Source organism: Podarcis gaigeae (genome assembly GCF_964106915.1).
Source record: "Podarcis gaigeae genome assembly, chromosome: 2".
Taxonomy (NCBI): Eukaryota; Metazoa; Chordata; class Lepidosauria; order Squamata; family Lacertidae; genus Podarcis; species Podarcis gaigeae.
The window spans coordinates 62,372,238-62,388,077 of record NC_139679.1 but is presented as its reverse complement, the minus strand read 5'-3'; the positions used below and the strand labels follow the sequence as shown (position 1 = coordinate 62,388,077).

Below are 15,840 nucleotides of genomic sequence, written 5' to 3'. Positions count from 1 at the left end.
ACCAGCACGAGATTCAAATGTCACTGTCACTGTCACTGACCCTTGTATGCCACACTTTTCCAATATCCTATTGTGGTAAATAGCAGGTTACCCGACGGCTCCAGCCCTTTGCTGGGATTGCAAAGTCCAGGGCATTTATGCATATGAATACATTTCAAAAGCAAACACGTCGCACTTAATCCGTTCTCCTAGCGTTTTGATATATGAAAATGACGTTTCCACTGCTGTGCGAAGTGGGGCAACTAGCTGTGTGTGTCGAGTGCTTCATTCATGCTTAACGTCATTTCACCTCAGAGCGGAAAAACAAAATTATGTGGAAGCCTGACATCAGCCATGCGATCATTTGCTGGTTTGTCTTCTTCATCTAATACAGTATTATACTAGGGAAACGGCCTTCCATATGTGTCACCCTATGTGAATATTGGAACCGCTCACTTTCGCACAGGCAGGTGACGTTACCTCAAAGCACACACCCCTCCCCCCTCTCCCGCCCAGTCACCGAGGAAGGCGCTTGTCACTCCTTACCTTATATAGTGGCCTTTAACACCCGCCTCCGAAAGACTGGTTGGCCGAGCCTCGAAGAATGTCGGCGTGGATTGGCCGCGGCGGCTGCCTGTCATCACGCTCGGGGCCTGGTGCGGCCTGTGAGGGACCGAGGGAGGCCATTGCGGCTGGAGCGTCTCCGAGAGCTTGGTCAGGAATCGAAGCGGCAGAGTGGCTTCCGCGAGGGCTTCCGAGGAGGTGAGGCGGGCGCCGGAGCGGGCATGCTTGGGGCCGGGCGAGCTGTGGGTGCGGCCGAGGGATACTAGCGGGGCTGGCGCCGGGAGGAGGCGCAAGGGGGTTGTGGGTGGGTGCGGGGAGCGTGGCGGCGGCGACCCCCGCAGACGGCTGCGTGATGACTTCAGCCCCCCTCCCCCACCTGGAGCTGCGGCTGGAAAGTTTCCCCGCCACCTTGGCAGCCCCCCTTCCTCCTCCTCCTGCCCCTGGCGAGGGGGCGGCGGAGGCTCCCGCTTTAGGCCCTGGCCGGGTTCAGCCCCCCTGTTCCCACCCCGCGAGCGCCCTCCGTTCCCACGACTCGTTTTCGTCTCCTGAGCAGCCGCCCGGGGAAAAGCGGTCTGGTGTCGCCCGGGGAGGGGGGGTCGTCGCTCAGGGGTCGCGAAACACGCAGGAGGTCCTTCCCGCCCCGCTCCCGGGGCATCTCCTCGCCTGACAGCATTGGGCTGACCCGGCTTGGCTGGTACCTGCGCCTCTCTCGCCTCCCTCCTGCCGCTCACCCCCTTCTGCTGCCGCAGTGATTCTCGTCCTTTGCGGTTTGTGAGCAGGAGATGCCAGGGATGGACCAGCCTCTTCGTGCTGGAGGGTCCCGGTGGTGGTGGTGGTTTGCTCTAAGCTGCCACCCTCTCTAAACACTGGCCTGGGAGCAAATCCCATTGAATCCAGCGGAGCTTACTTTTACTAAGCAGGCGTTGATGGAAAACCAAGCCCCCCAGGTCCTGCCCTCGCTAAGCTTTCAGATGGGCGTTTTGCAACAGTCCTGGTACACATTTTCAATGCCAGAACAGAGCTATCTAATCTGTGCTATGGAAGGTGGAGGTTAACAACCCAGCTCTGCACGTTTACTTGGAAGTAGAAGCCATTGATTTCTGTAGGATGTACTTTCAAGGAAATGTGTTTTGGATTTCTGCCCAAGCTTTCTTTGAATATCCCCTGTCCCATCTCGAAGGCGCAGTAAACTGTTCTATTCTTAAATTATTGCCAAAGGAGAGAGGAGGATCAACAATTCAAGCAGCAGTTATTGTTTAATGTAATTGAATAGCACATCTAGGTTGCCACTAGTGCTCCTCTTGATGTCATACTTCTCTGGATAAGAATGACTGTGCTTTAAAATTAGTATGGTGTACTGTCCGCTTGTCAAATTGTTGAGTTTGAGTTGTGTTGGATTGTGTAATTATACCCCTCACATAGAGAAATTACCTTTTAAGAGAAGTCTGCTTGTTAGATCACTTTTCCGTTTCATGTGCCAACACATAACTGAAATTATTAAGAATGCTAGCTAAAAGTTGCCTTCTAACTTACATGATACTTGTTGGTAGCTTCTTTTGTTAAGAGCATTTTTTTGGTCACATATAGGGAACATGCTTTTCTTCTGCTTCTTTTTTTTACTATTGCCCTTTATACATCCCTTCTTACATTTGAAAGTGCATTTTTATCGATCTTGTATTCATGTTCTTGTGAGAAGGGTCTCTGTTTAGTCATTTTTTAATAGAAGGGGAAGGTGATTCTGGAGTATTTTTTACTTGTTCAAGAGTGCTCAATAAATGCATGACTGAGTGGTCATCAGAATCATGGATATTCAAATCCAATACATTTTCTGTTAGATATATCTTGGATATAGTTTTAATGTAAACTATTGTTTTGGTACTGTGACATATACTGAGTTCCTCTGAAAGTAGGTAGGATGTAAGTTTTAAAAAGAAATGTCCATAGTACAGTCTAAGCAGCTGGTATACACGCTGGAACTGCACCTCTAACCTAAGAACATAAGATCAAACTAGAGGCCTGTCTCGTTCAGCATTTTATTCTCCCAGAAGTCAACCAAATGCCTATGAGAAGCTTACAAGAAGCTTACAAGACAGATATGAGCACATTAGCACTCTCTTACTTGTGATTCCAAACAAAATATATTCAAAGGCATACTGCTTCTGATACTGGAGGTAATGTCATGATCATATCTAGGAGCCATTGCTCACCTCCTGGAATTTCTCTAAATACTTTTTAAAGCCATCCAAATTGATGGCCATCACTACATCTTGTGATAACATTTCCCACAGTTTAACTATGTGCTAGCCTGTTTGTACATCACACTAAGCAAAATCATTGCTTAGCACAAATGTGTGAGTGTGCAGACTTTCAAAGAGGAGATTGAAGCTGCTGTGTTCCTCACTGGTCATTCAACTGCTGTGCTAAGCTAAGCCTTGGTCATCCCAAACAAATCTTGAGCTGTTAATCGCAGGGCAAACATTGGTTACAGCTCATGGTTAGTGTGGAGAGAGCTAAAACTAAGTCAAGCCATACTTTAACTCAACACAGCAGCAGATTTACTAGAGAGGGGCAAAGTGGCTGTAATGTCTTGAGAGTCCACACACTCGTGCATTCATGCTAAGCCATAGATTGACATAGTGTGGCATTTGTACCAGATCGAGTCATTGCTTTGACTGTCCCAACATTTAGCTTCATTTGATGAAATTTTTCTAAGAACTATGAGATGTGCAACTCTGTCTTATGCAAGTTCACTCAGAAGTCCCACTGAGTTCACTGAGAATTACACTGAAGTGTGCATAGGATTGAAGCCATTTTGTTTGTTAATGTTTAGTTTAGAGCCACTTCGTAAGTTAAGTTTATACACAAGTACAGTGGTACCTCTGGTTACAAACTTAATTTGTTCCGGAGGTCCATTCTTAACCTGAAACCATTCTTAACCTGAGGTACCACTTTAGCTAATGGAGCCTCCTGCTGCCGCTGTACGATTTCTGTTCTCATCCTGAGGTAAAGTTCTTCACCCGAGGTACTACTTCCCGGTTAGCGGAGTCTGTAACCCGAAGTGTTTGTAGCTCAAGGAGTTTGTAACCCGAGGTACCACTGTACTGAACATGGATAATAATATTTTGTGTTGTTGCTTTCCAGTATATTAATCACGGCAAAATTACAAATGATAATTTATAAATGAGTTGCATGTTAGTCCTACAGACAGAAGTCGATTTCATCTAAGAGAAACATAATTAATAAGGTAGCCCTTACTTTAGAGTGCATGTAAAACCACAGCCTATGGAACTGCTAATATATCTGTGGCAAATAGCCACACTCTTTTTCTGTACATGCAGTTATGAAGACAAAATGTACATCATGTTTCAGGGAGTAGTAGAATTAAACTGATGAATTCTAAACTGGAGCATTCCCATTCATATATACAGTAAATCAGATTTATTCAGGCATTTAAATATTTTTTGGAAAGTGTTGCTATCCTAATTTCCTAGCCACACTGACAATGTGAATTAAATAAATCTGAATTGGGTAATATTGGGAGCCTCTATGTGCTGATTTTCATCATGTGCAAAACATTTTACAGTGACTAAAGTTAATTTTTGAACTATCTAAAATCTAATTTACTTCAGAAAATTTCAGTTGCATTATGAGTTTTTATTTCCCCTGCAATATAAGCCCTTTTAGTGTTATTGCAGGGATGCATCAAAGTGCCCAATCCCCTAGTATTTCCTCAGTCATCAAATGAAAGACACTTTGTACCTACAGCTATATGTGTGAAAGATGTGTTGATATAGATAGTTGTTCTGTTTGCATAGATGGTAGCAGGTGAAGCTACTTGATGCACCCCCATTCCTGTAATGCTCAATGCAGGAGCAATAATGCTTGAATAGGGCAATGGTAAGATATACCATATATTTGTTGCACTTAATTATTCTAGATGACAGAAAAGGCCTTCAAATATGTACAGGAAGTTACAACAGAGTAGATGGAGGGAGAGGGAAGAATGAGGAAGGAAAACAAAAGAAAAAATAAGAGTATTGTGCCACCTTTAAGACTAATATTTGTATGATACAAACTTTTGTTCACTAGAACCTACTTCAGCATACAGAAAATGCCTATATAAGACCAGAAAAGCAGCTAGCCAGACATTCTGTTTTTATGAGCCTACTAAGAGACTAATAGAAAAAGAAAAAGGCTTCTATCAGGTGGACTGGCAGATGAGAAGGAGGACTCTCAACCCTTCCTTTGCCAGGTCTCTGTGCTGGGCAAGGTGAAAGGACTTGCATTCCTTGGTAGCCAGAAAAAACCCAAGGTGAGCTGGAGAAGGAGGAAGGATGGAGTGACCCTTCCCTCTTGCTTACCTCCCTGTATGAAATTCCCTGTCCATGCCTGCATGAAAATTCTGCTTGCCTGTGGTAGCCAGACAAGTCAGAATGATAAGTTTCACTTTTAAAAGAAATGTTTTTTTTCACTCTTATAATCTCCCCATATGCTGTCAGATTCTTTCTCAGTACTGCTACAGCTGCCTATGTCAGATTTAGACACTAGGGCCAAATTCAACTAACCTGATGCCCTACTGGCACACTAACCGCAAATTTGTTCTGTAGGGTCAGGAACACCCCCCCCCTTTGAACTGTGGGTGGGTGGAGGGGGGTTGTTGTTCTGGCAAGCAGAAATGCTTGTGCTGATGGAAGGATTGGAAGAGGAAGGCATTGAATTCCTCCCACAGAAATTACTTTGACATGCATGAGACATTTTGGGCCCACCTCTTAACAGATGGAGGAAAAGAAAAGATAAGGTGGCAAGCATGGTCTTGGGCAGTATTCTGTCTCAGTCAGCTGGTGGATGAATGATTCTCCATGTCAAAATGTTACCATCACATAGAAAACTAGATTTGGTGAGAAGTGTTCAACTCTAGTCTTCTCCTTGATGTGCTAGTTTTCTTTGTGCAGGATGAAGAGCTTTTAGTCATTTATGTCTGCTTCTGCAGCTTGGAATGATCAGGGGTGAGTGTCCATGCCACCTCTGACTGATGTGACAAACTCTTCCTCCTGAGCTTAGAGCTGGGGGTGGGGGGTGGGGCAACTGTCCCTACAGTTGCAGCATGCTTTGGAGACATAATGTGAATATTACCTCTCCTGTATTCAGCTCCAAGTTTGAGGGGACTGTTGAGCCTCATTTGTATTGTTCTGTGTTTTGGGGCTCTCCAAACACCTTGGAAGCACAACATGGTGAGTTCCAGCCCCCTCCTGAACTTGGATCTGGGGGCTGGGGTTTGTTCCTTGTCGTGGGCTGTATTTTGTAGGTGTTCGGGGTACCTCAGAAGTTCAGTGCTACATCAGAGCAAGACTTGCTAACCACTGCAAATGGAACAGTCCACAAAACTTAATATCAGACACACTGATTATGATAACTATGCCACCATTTTGTAAATATTCCCTGTTTAATAAAGTACCATGCATCTGTTGGCCTTTTGGCCAAATCTTTATCAGAGAAGGTCTGAACAACTTTAACAGTTGTAGAGACTGAATGACCACCACAGCAAAGGGGAAGTACTTTGTAATGTGTATAAATGTGATTCCTCTTTTTCTTTCCCTCACCAGTTTGTTTAACTTGGTGGTCTTCTACAGTGGAATCTATGCTTAAAACAGTGGTGTTCCACCCTGCTTGCAGATACCTAGCCCTTGAAGTTAATAAAGAAGTCTGGATAAATCCCTAGACTCAGAAGTAAGCCCCAACGGGATTTATTAATGGGCAAAATAGGATTTCAGCTTTAAGTATACAGTTAATATGAAGACTGGTGCAGCTTTGTAAAAGCTTGAGATTATCCCCAGGTTACTATGAAAGCATAGCCTTTGGTAACTGCCAGTGAGTGCTGTAACTTCCAGTCAAGTAGGCAGCAAATAATGTGTGGGTAAGATGCTGGCACTGGGTTGAAAGTGTTATGAGTGTTTATTGCTGCTGGCCGTACTTGTGTGTGTGTGTAGGGTACACCACTAAGATCTGACTGTTTAAATTATAATGCCCAGTTTTTGCACTGGCTCTGTATTTAGTGAGCTTTTTTGTCTGTCTTTTCTATTCTATATTGCACATATTCTGCAATAAAATTCTGACAAGAACCTTTGGTAGCAGTTGTCATTTTATATTCCACTGTGCCTTATTAGTTGTACTTTTTATTGACACTCTTTTTTGCATTAGCAGTTTGTGTGACTCTTTTGGTGATCCAGAGCAGATAAGGAATGTTAGATATGTGCCTGGCTGACTGTATTGCGGAGAGAAGGGATCAACAGAATCCCAGACAGGGTAATATTGACTCCCTGGAATACACTGGGGGAGGGATGATGTTAAGGAAAGTAGGCAGCAGGCACTTGACCACACACACTTACCTGTCAGTAGAATCTAGGTAGTCATGCCAACCCTCCCAGCTTGAAGTGCTATTGCTGAATGCCAGGTAGGTGCATAATAAAACATCTTAAGGTGCTAACCAGGTATGCATTACATAGAGCTGGGTGAGCCTGACTGTCCCAGCTGTGCCTACCTGGTACTTAATATGACAATAACAAGGATTGCAAATTCTTTCATTAGTAATCCAGTGTCCTTGGGTACCAGGGTCAAGGGAATGCACCTAGTGTTGGGTCATGGATACAGAACAGGGATCCTCACTCCACTGCCCAACAGCTTCCTTAGCAGAGCTAGCTGGAACCATCTTAGTGGTGATGCTGGGCACACAGCTCTGTATGTCCATACCATCAGAACCACATGTAGCTGGATCAGTGCTGAACTGGTGTCTAGAAGTGATAATAGGCTGGATGAGGATCAACAAGCTGAATCTGAATTTTGGCAAGACAGAGGTACTGCTAGTAAGTTGTTCTTTGGTCTGGGAATTTTTATTTTTTTTAAGAAGAAGGAAAAAGGCAATCATTGGACTACTTTGAAAATACAAATTTCCTTCCCCCTGAAAAAAGTGGATTTTCAAAGGATTTCAGTCCACATATCACCACGATGAGACTGACCCTTTTTTTTGTACGCATTAAACCTGCAGAGGAAATAGATTGATATGTCCGTCCCTACAAATGGCTACCTCTTTGGTGTTTCTGTTCTAGACTTATGCTTGATTTGATTAACATGATCTAAGTCAGAGGTTTGTGTTGTTGCTGTGCTGTTTATTGTGCCTGTTTATTAAACTTTCATTTTTACATTTGCTGTTTGGTTTTAAATATGATAATTATTTTGGCTGATAGATTGTTTTTATTTATTGCTGTATAAACTGCTTTGGGAGTTTGTATGGTGAAAAATGGTCTACAAATGTTGGAAACAAGTAACGTAAATAAAATGGGGACTTCAAAGTTTTTATACCTCCTGAGACCTCAGTGTAACAATATGTTGACAGCTAATTTAAGCAAATTCTGTTATATCTATTGTACAGTGCTTTACAAGTCCGTGCATAAAAATCAGTGATTTTTATGGGAGTTTTATTAATCCCAGATTTAAGGACATTCCCTCAGTTCCGAGGAAAGGTTCTGTTACACAAAGTGAACACTCTTCCCCAATTCCTGGAATATAGGGAGTAGCCAGGAGAGCCAGCTGTCCTCAATATTGTGATGCTTCTCCACAGTGTGGTGTTAGTGGCAGCTGTTCTCTTTCTTTTCCCTCAACTTGGAGCTAGAATTTAAGACTAGGTGTGGTAAAAGAAACTCTACTTGCAGGTAGCCTCCATATCATTGCAGCAGAGACTGAGCACGGACTAGTACTCTTTCTTTCCTACCAGAGAGGGAATAGTCAGTCATTATGTGGGTGAGGTTTTTAATGAATGGGGTTGAATTAATTGATCCTCTTTTTGTTTCTCTTGAATTATTTGTTGTTGTTGTTGTTGTTGTTGTTGTTGTTGTTGTTGTCGTTGTCCATTCTCATCCCACCTGACTCTTGAGAAGGACCAAAAAAAAAAAAAGAGAAATAAATCAGCACCCAGGTCTAGTATATTTGCCTGGCTTGGCAAATAGCACAGCTAGGCTATGTAAACACCGCAGTTTAAAGTGGATTAGATGCACCCCATGTGTGCAAGTTCTTTGCGTCTTCACATGGTATTGTCCTTATCCAAGTGGCAACCTCCACTTCCCCACTTTAATAAAAAAAAATATATTCAGAAGTTACAATACAGTTACAGTACAATAATTTCAAGCCTGCATTCATGCTACAATTGCTACTTAGTGTATGTAGTGATTGTAAAGCAACTTTGCAGTGGTTTGAAGGGGAAAATATCTATAGCATGCTGAAGCCTGGGCCACGCAGGTATTTTGCAAGATTGATTAACTGATTTAATGTAATTCATAAAATTTATACACAACTTGAGTGTTTAAAAAAACCCCTCAAAGCAGTTTATAAAGATAATAAAACAATATAATTATCAATAAAAGCAATAAAAACAACTTTAAAACTTTCAAAAGATAAAATCAGTAATAAACTAAAAACAGATTAAAGCATATATGTCTGCGTAGGCTTATATATACAAAAATGTTTTGGTTCTTAGGGTACTTAATGGGTTTTTTTTTTAAAGACATATGGGCTGCAATTTCAAAAGCAGTGTGAGCCTTGTCACCCCCATTTTTGAAGCTGATGCCCTGCCTCCAATATATTCAGCTGCTTCTAGTAAGCATCTATCGTCTGAAGGAGAGCTGAAATACACTTGTTTGGCTTTGAGCACCTTTTTCTTTGAACTTAGTGTGCTTTGTGTGGCTCACAGACCATATGTTGCCCACCTGAAGATTGGAGGTTATGTTTTACTTTTTACACCTAGACATGAAAGGACTTGCTTTTACTGAATGTGCCCAGTTCTGAACAGAGAAACATCTATGTTGGCTAGGGTATATATATGTGTGTATTATGCACACAGATGTAAACACTCAGAAACTGACTTATTGGTATCTATGCCTGGCAACGGAAACTCAATGTATATCACTGTCAAAAATACATTTTTCCAGTTCTGTAGTGGAATGTAATAAAACAATTTTGAACATTTCAACAGAAAGATTTTACTTGTTTAAATTGTATTTGAATAAATAGTGAAATGTAATCTAAACTCTTTAGTGAGGCTGTTTTTTTTTTTATTAAACTTGTAAATGGTTTCCATTTTGGTTACTTTACTATAGTATAAGCCAACTAGATTAAAGCTCTGCTACTTACACAAATGCAATATTTAATAAACACTAATCAAATTTACCAAAAGTTTTGGTCATATGTATTAATGATTTATAAGAGAGGCTGATTTGGCATCAGATTAAAGTTTTGAAGTTTCAATCTCCTATTCCTTTCTTACTTTCTTTTTCTGGCAAACCACAGTTTACCTTTAGATCCAACTATGCTAACTGTGGTTTGTCTTTCCTTCCACACCAGAACTTTAAACCCACCAATTCTGCATTGGAGGGCAAGCACAATCCATAACCTGCCAATTTGGATGTTGCAGCAAACTATAGCTGGCTTTGACCTGATAACCGTACCATGGTTTGCTATGTGTGAACCAGCTGCAAACGTATAATCATTTGGAAATGTGAGTTACTGGTACTTCGTTGCATGTTCTTTTTTTTCTCCGTACCCTATAACTTTTCTTGAACAGAGCGTTGAATCTAGTTCATATTAATGATACTTCACATAATATGTTGAGATTGGTGGAGGAAGGGGAAGAAGTGATGATGATGATGGGACCAGAAAGGCTAAAGAAGGAAAGTTTAACACAAACATTTCCATGAAATTCAGATATGACAGGAGTATTTTGAGGTGGTATACAGTTGGGCAGGTTTCTTGAATTAATCTAGGCCTTATTGCCAACTTAAAACATTGTTTTGACATAGTATAGTCTGGTGGTGTTCACCAGCTTCTGCAATTAATTTTATTTTCTAGTCCTTCTGTATTATGCATGTTGTGGATATATAATTAACTTGAAACACTGTCAAGTTTCTTGATGTTTGTTCACATAAATGCAGTCTCTCGTGTAATTCACATTAACATTAGATATAGCTTGTCATCTTATTTTTAAAAGCCGTTTTAAGCCCCTGCTGCCTGGATTTGTTTTGAAATTTTGCAGCACATTCCCCTAGCAGGCAGTGAAATTTCTGTAGTTGGCAGAGTGATCCAAACAAAACAGTCTGTTTGGCTTAGGATAACTTCTTTTTTGTTTGCTTCTAGTGCTGTAACTTAATTCTCTCCTCCCCACACAGATACTTATTAGTATTTTACAATATTTGTCATATTTCAGCAAGCACAATCTAGGAGTTCAAACATTTTCTGCTCACCAAACGTCCCACCAAGGAGTACAAACCAACTGCTGTGGAAGCAGAAAATTCTCTACCTCCTGCATCTGAACCAGGGTGTGGGAAGGAAGATGTGTTTTCACACATCTCTTACAACATGAAAGCACTGGCAAACAGATCAGTCCTGCCTGAACTGACTGTGCTGATCATCTTCTTAGTCTTCTGCACAAAAATGTATCTGGATTTGGGACCATTGGTAATAATAAAGTAGGAGTGCAAACAAACATCATACATGACATTGTTTGACTTAACATATTTACTGAAAAGTAAGTCCCATTAAATTAAATGGGCCTTATACTCCCAGGTACATGGGTTCAAAACTGAAGAATTGTGGGTTAAGAATTTCATTCAAAAAATGTACAACTTGTTGTTGTTTTTTAAAGATATTTATTGCGATTTTCAAACAATACAACAAACCTCACACTCAAAGCCAAAATAAAAAAGGACTAAAATAAAAGGAAAAACAAAAACACCATCACAATCAATCAATCAATCAATCAATCAATCAAAAACAGAAAAATGCAGCAAAAAACATAGAAAACAAAAAAAGAATAAACCTAAAAGAAAAAAACCCCCATATATATCCAGTTTCCATTATTTTCATATCCTTCTTTCCTGACTTCCTCACATCTCCTTTTTCTGTGTTCCCTTTTTACACCATCATATTCAGCAATGCCTAACCTTTTTTTCAGATCTTCTTCTACATTGTACCTGTCATCTATTATGTCTCCAATTTTTCCCCTTATACCCTCTTACTTAAGTTTGACATAATGATATTCTAACTTTTCAACCTTATTTCTCATAAAACATTTTTACATATTCCTTTCGACTATGTCACTAATGCCACATTATCTTTATATCCTGCATCACTTTAACATTCAAATATTTTGCAATGTTTTTGCAGATAGTCTTTAAATTTCTTCCAATCCTCTTCCGTTTGCTCTTCTCCCGTGTCTCGGATTCTGCCAGTCATTTCTGCCAATTCCATGTAGTCTATCAATTGCATCTGCCATTCTTCCAGAGTGGGCAAATCTTGTGTCTTCCAGTACTTTGCGATAAGTATTCTTGCTGCTGTTGTTGCATACTTAAAGAAAGTTCTATCTTTCTTTGGCACCATCTGGCCGACAATGCCCAGGAGGAAGGCCTCTGGTTTCTTAAGGAAGGTATACTTAAATACCTTTTTCAGTTCATTATAGATCATTTCCCAGAAAGCCTTGACCTTTGGGTACGTCCACCAGAGGTGAAAGAATGTTCCCTCAGTTTCCTTGCATTTCCAACATTTATTATCAGGCAAATGATATACTTTTGCAAGCTTGACTGGTGTCATGTACCACCTATAAATCATTTTCATAATATTTTCTTTTAAGGCATTACATGCCGTGAATTTGTACAACTTGATAGCAGAGGTGGCTGACATTGGTTTGCAGCTCTTTTGGGGGCTGTATGCCAACCTGAGCCAATTTAACTCATGCACACAAGCTTGCACATGCATGCACACTCACACAGGACACACAAACTCAGAAGGAGGAGGAATAGACTTAGTTCAGGGAGTTGGACTTGATGACCCTTGAGATTCCTTTAAACTTTACAATTATCTGAAATAAGTACAGTGGTACCTCAGGTTACATACGCTTCAGGTTACAGACTCCGCTAACCCAGAAATAGTACCTCAGGTTAAGAACTTTGCTTCAGGATGAGAACAGAAATCGGGCTCCAGTGGCACGGCGGCAGAGATAACTCATTCCCCACCATGCACCTGCAGGCATCTTGTGACTCTCTTATCTGTGCTAGTGGGCAGATTTGGCAAGTGACTTTGTGTATAAAAGGGCTCAAGGTTACAGCATACTATGTGGGTCATGGTAGGAGAATTTTGGAACTATGGATTTAAGTGAAAACTTTTTGAAAAGATCGTCTGAGGAAGAAGTTGGAAAATTGGTGGACTTCAGAAGTTAAAGAACTCTTATCACAGGCATCCCCAAACTCCGCCCTCCAGCTGTTTTGGGACTACAACTCCCATCATCCCTGACCACTGGTTCTGTTAGCTAGGGATGATGGGAGTTGTTGTCCCAAAACAGCTGGAGGGCTGAGTTTGGGGATGCCTGTCTTATCAGCTGCAGGACTTTGAAAGCAACTGACCTTAGGACTTGACTGTGGACTTTAACACAACAAGGACTTTGAAGCAAAGAACCCTCTTTGGGCTCAGAGAGAGAATGCTACTTGTAATGTTTGTAAATAGTGTGTGTTCGTATAGTCGTGTATGTCAGTATTAGCCTAGTAAAAACAACTCTCCTAAATGGCTGTTTTCTGCAGTGAGCTTAAACGGCTTAACTGGAGCTTTTTCAGCGCCAACACACAACACCCTGTTGTCTCCTCCTACTTCATCATTGCCATGGGAAGGAGTAAGAAAGCCTCCTATGTTTGAAAAGGCACCCTTCTCTATCTGGTGTGGCACCACTGCTAGAAGATTTTAGATAAGAAATGGAACAGAATGCTTCTTCCTCTGTTCCAAGGCACTTGAAGACATTCTACCCATGGAACTGACTGGAAAAGAATGGTGCTGTGCCAAAAGGAGAAGAGGTAGACTTCTGGACTCCATGGGGCAGCCACTTGCCTATTGTTGCTTGTTACTTGGGACAGGGCAGGAAACCCACACAGAATAGGACATGTGTGCACAGGAAATGCTATCTCAGCTAAGATAGCATTGCACTGATCAGTCATTCTGCTAAAATCACTTTTGGATCATCCATTATGCTAGTCAAATCTCTTAAGTTAGTCATCTAAATGCACGTCGTGCTTTGTTCTCTCAGTGGTTGTCTAATTTCTAAAGAGAAATGCTGTTGGCAGCTTTGGGTACATATTTATAAAAAGTTTCACTTTTTTTGGTTCTCTTTCTACAGATCTTGAAAACTGCCAAATCCTGGGAGGAAAACTACATGACACTACATCATGAGCGAGAGTAAATGTGACAGTCAGTTTTACAGTGTTCAAGTCTCAGACTCGACATTCACTGTACTAAAACGTTACCAACAATTGAAACCTATTGGCTCTGGGGCTCAAGGCATTGTATGGTGAGTAGCTACTTATTGGACAAAACTAGTATAAGCATCAAACTGTAATATCTCCAAAATTTTGATCAAGGACTCAAAGTATTATTATTATTAGCGGCCCATCTGACTGGGTTACTCCAGCCACTCTGGGTGGCTTCCAACAAATTAAAATACAAAACACAGTAAAACATTAAACATTAAAATCTTCCTTATATAGGCGTGCCTTCAGATGTCTTCTAAAAGTGAGGTAGTTTTTCATTTGCTTAACATCTCATGGCACATACCTTAATTCCACACATACATAGAAACAACAGAATCTAAACATTATTTTGAAGTACTGTACTATTCCGTGATGAAGTTGAAAATGAACAGAACCTTTAAAAAGTCCTATGTCAGAATAAGAGCTCAACTAAAACAACAAGTTGATTAAAGAAATTATGTAATCTTAACGCCTGTTCTAGAGAAGAATTGTCTCTTAGTTTTTGACTGAGATATAAATGCATCTGCCTTTTAAGAAATTTCTAACTATACTTTGACTAATGGAACAGGATGAAATGCTTCATGCATGGAGGTGTTAAAATTAGTCTAGTAATAAGATCTGCTTTATTTTTGGTTGAATAAAGTAAAACTTGAGAGGGTTTTCATTTGTGCACTTTGCCCTTCACCTGAAACAAGAAGCAGTTTCCTTGGGGTAACTGAGCTTGTCTGTCGTATACCCTGACACCTATGGCTCTGATTTTAAAAAGCTGCAATTAAGATGTTTCTGTTTTAACTTTTCAGTGCTGCATTTGATACAGTTCTTGGAATAAATGTTGCTGTAAAGAAATTGAGTCGCCCTTTTCAAAACCAAACACATGCAAAACGAGCTTACAGGGAACTTGTGCTTCTAAAATGTGTCAATCACAAAAATGTGAGTAATGTTAATTTATATTAGAAACAAGTAAATGTAAAATAATAATTGAATGAATGTCAGATGAATCAACTGGAACGAAAGCCATTATTCTGTGATTCAAATAATTAAATAATTGAGACAGAGATCAATTTTTGCTTTCTCCTGTACCTCCTGTAATGAGTTGCTTTACGACTATTTCCTAATTGCAATGTAGAAGACTAGTTATTCATGTCATATTTCTTTGAAAAGCTAACTAAATTTGGGTTTTTTCATGCAGGTCTCTTTGTGGTCTTTTTGTTGTCTGTAGTTGGCTTTAGGTAACAGTTCTTCGGATAGGAATGATCTATGGCTTACACCACAGATTGGCAACCAATATTTCTAGAAATGTATTAAAAAACAGTCCAGTATGTTTCTCTTTATGACCATTAAAATGACCCTCGTCCCAATTCTATGATTCTATTATTATTAGCAGGCTTATAATGTATATTTAGTAGCATGTATACTTCTTAGTAACTATTATGTTTTTCTTCAAAAAGCAGTAAAAAAAACCCTTATCGATAGGGTATTGATCTCTTTCCACTGAATATTTGAACAGGCAATGTGGAAATGTATTTTCTAGGCCTTCTAGCAAAATAATATATCACTGAGATGCAACTGTGCTACTCCCATAATCTAAGAAGTGTCATACTTCAAAACTCTGGTTATTAATTTATCCATGGATATATTATAAATAGGGACGCAGGTGGCGCTGTGGGTTAAAGCCTCAGCGCCTAGGACTTGCCGATCGAAAGGTCGGCGGTTCGAATCCCTGCGGCGGGGTGCGCTCCCGCTGCTCGGTCCCAGCGCCTGCCAACCTAGCAGTTCGAAAGCACTTCCGGGTGCAAGTAGATAAATAGGGACCGCTTACCAGCGGGAAGGTAAACGGCGTTTCCGTGTGCGGCTCTGGCTCGCCAGAGCAGCGATGTCACACTGGCCACGTGACCCGGAAGTGTCTCCGGACAGCGCTGGCCCCCGGCCTCTTGAGTGAGATGGGCGCACAACCCCAGAGTCTGTC

General features: G+C 41.0%; 1 protein-coding gene across 6 annotated transcripts in view; it reads left to right on the top strand.

Moving 5' to 3' along the window:
• Positions 1–596: 596 nt before the first annotated feature.
• Positions 597–15,840, top strand: part of MAPK9 (mitogen-activated protein kinase 9) — a 41,253-nt gene continuing 26,009 nt past the window's right edge. For 3 of the 6 annotated variants that reach the window (XR_014561600.1, XM_083728580.1, XM_083728583.1), the window contains exons 1-3: positions 598–741; positions 13,745–13,915; positions 14,675–14,804. Coding sequence is in view for 5 of the 6 variants with exons in the window: in XM_083728580.1 (XP_083584706.1) it covers positions 13,794–13,915; positions 14,675–14,804 (252 nt within the window). In the remaining variant the exon portion in view is untranslated. Of the gene's footprint in view, positions 742–9,933; positions 10,088–13,744; positions 13,916–14,674; positions 14,805–15,840 lie in introns of all 6 variants that reach the window. The other 3 variants (XM_083728581.1, XM_083728584.1, XM_083728582.1) reach the window with 2 other exon arrangements.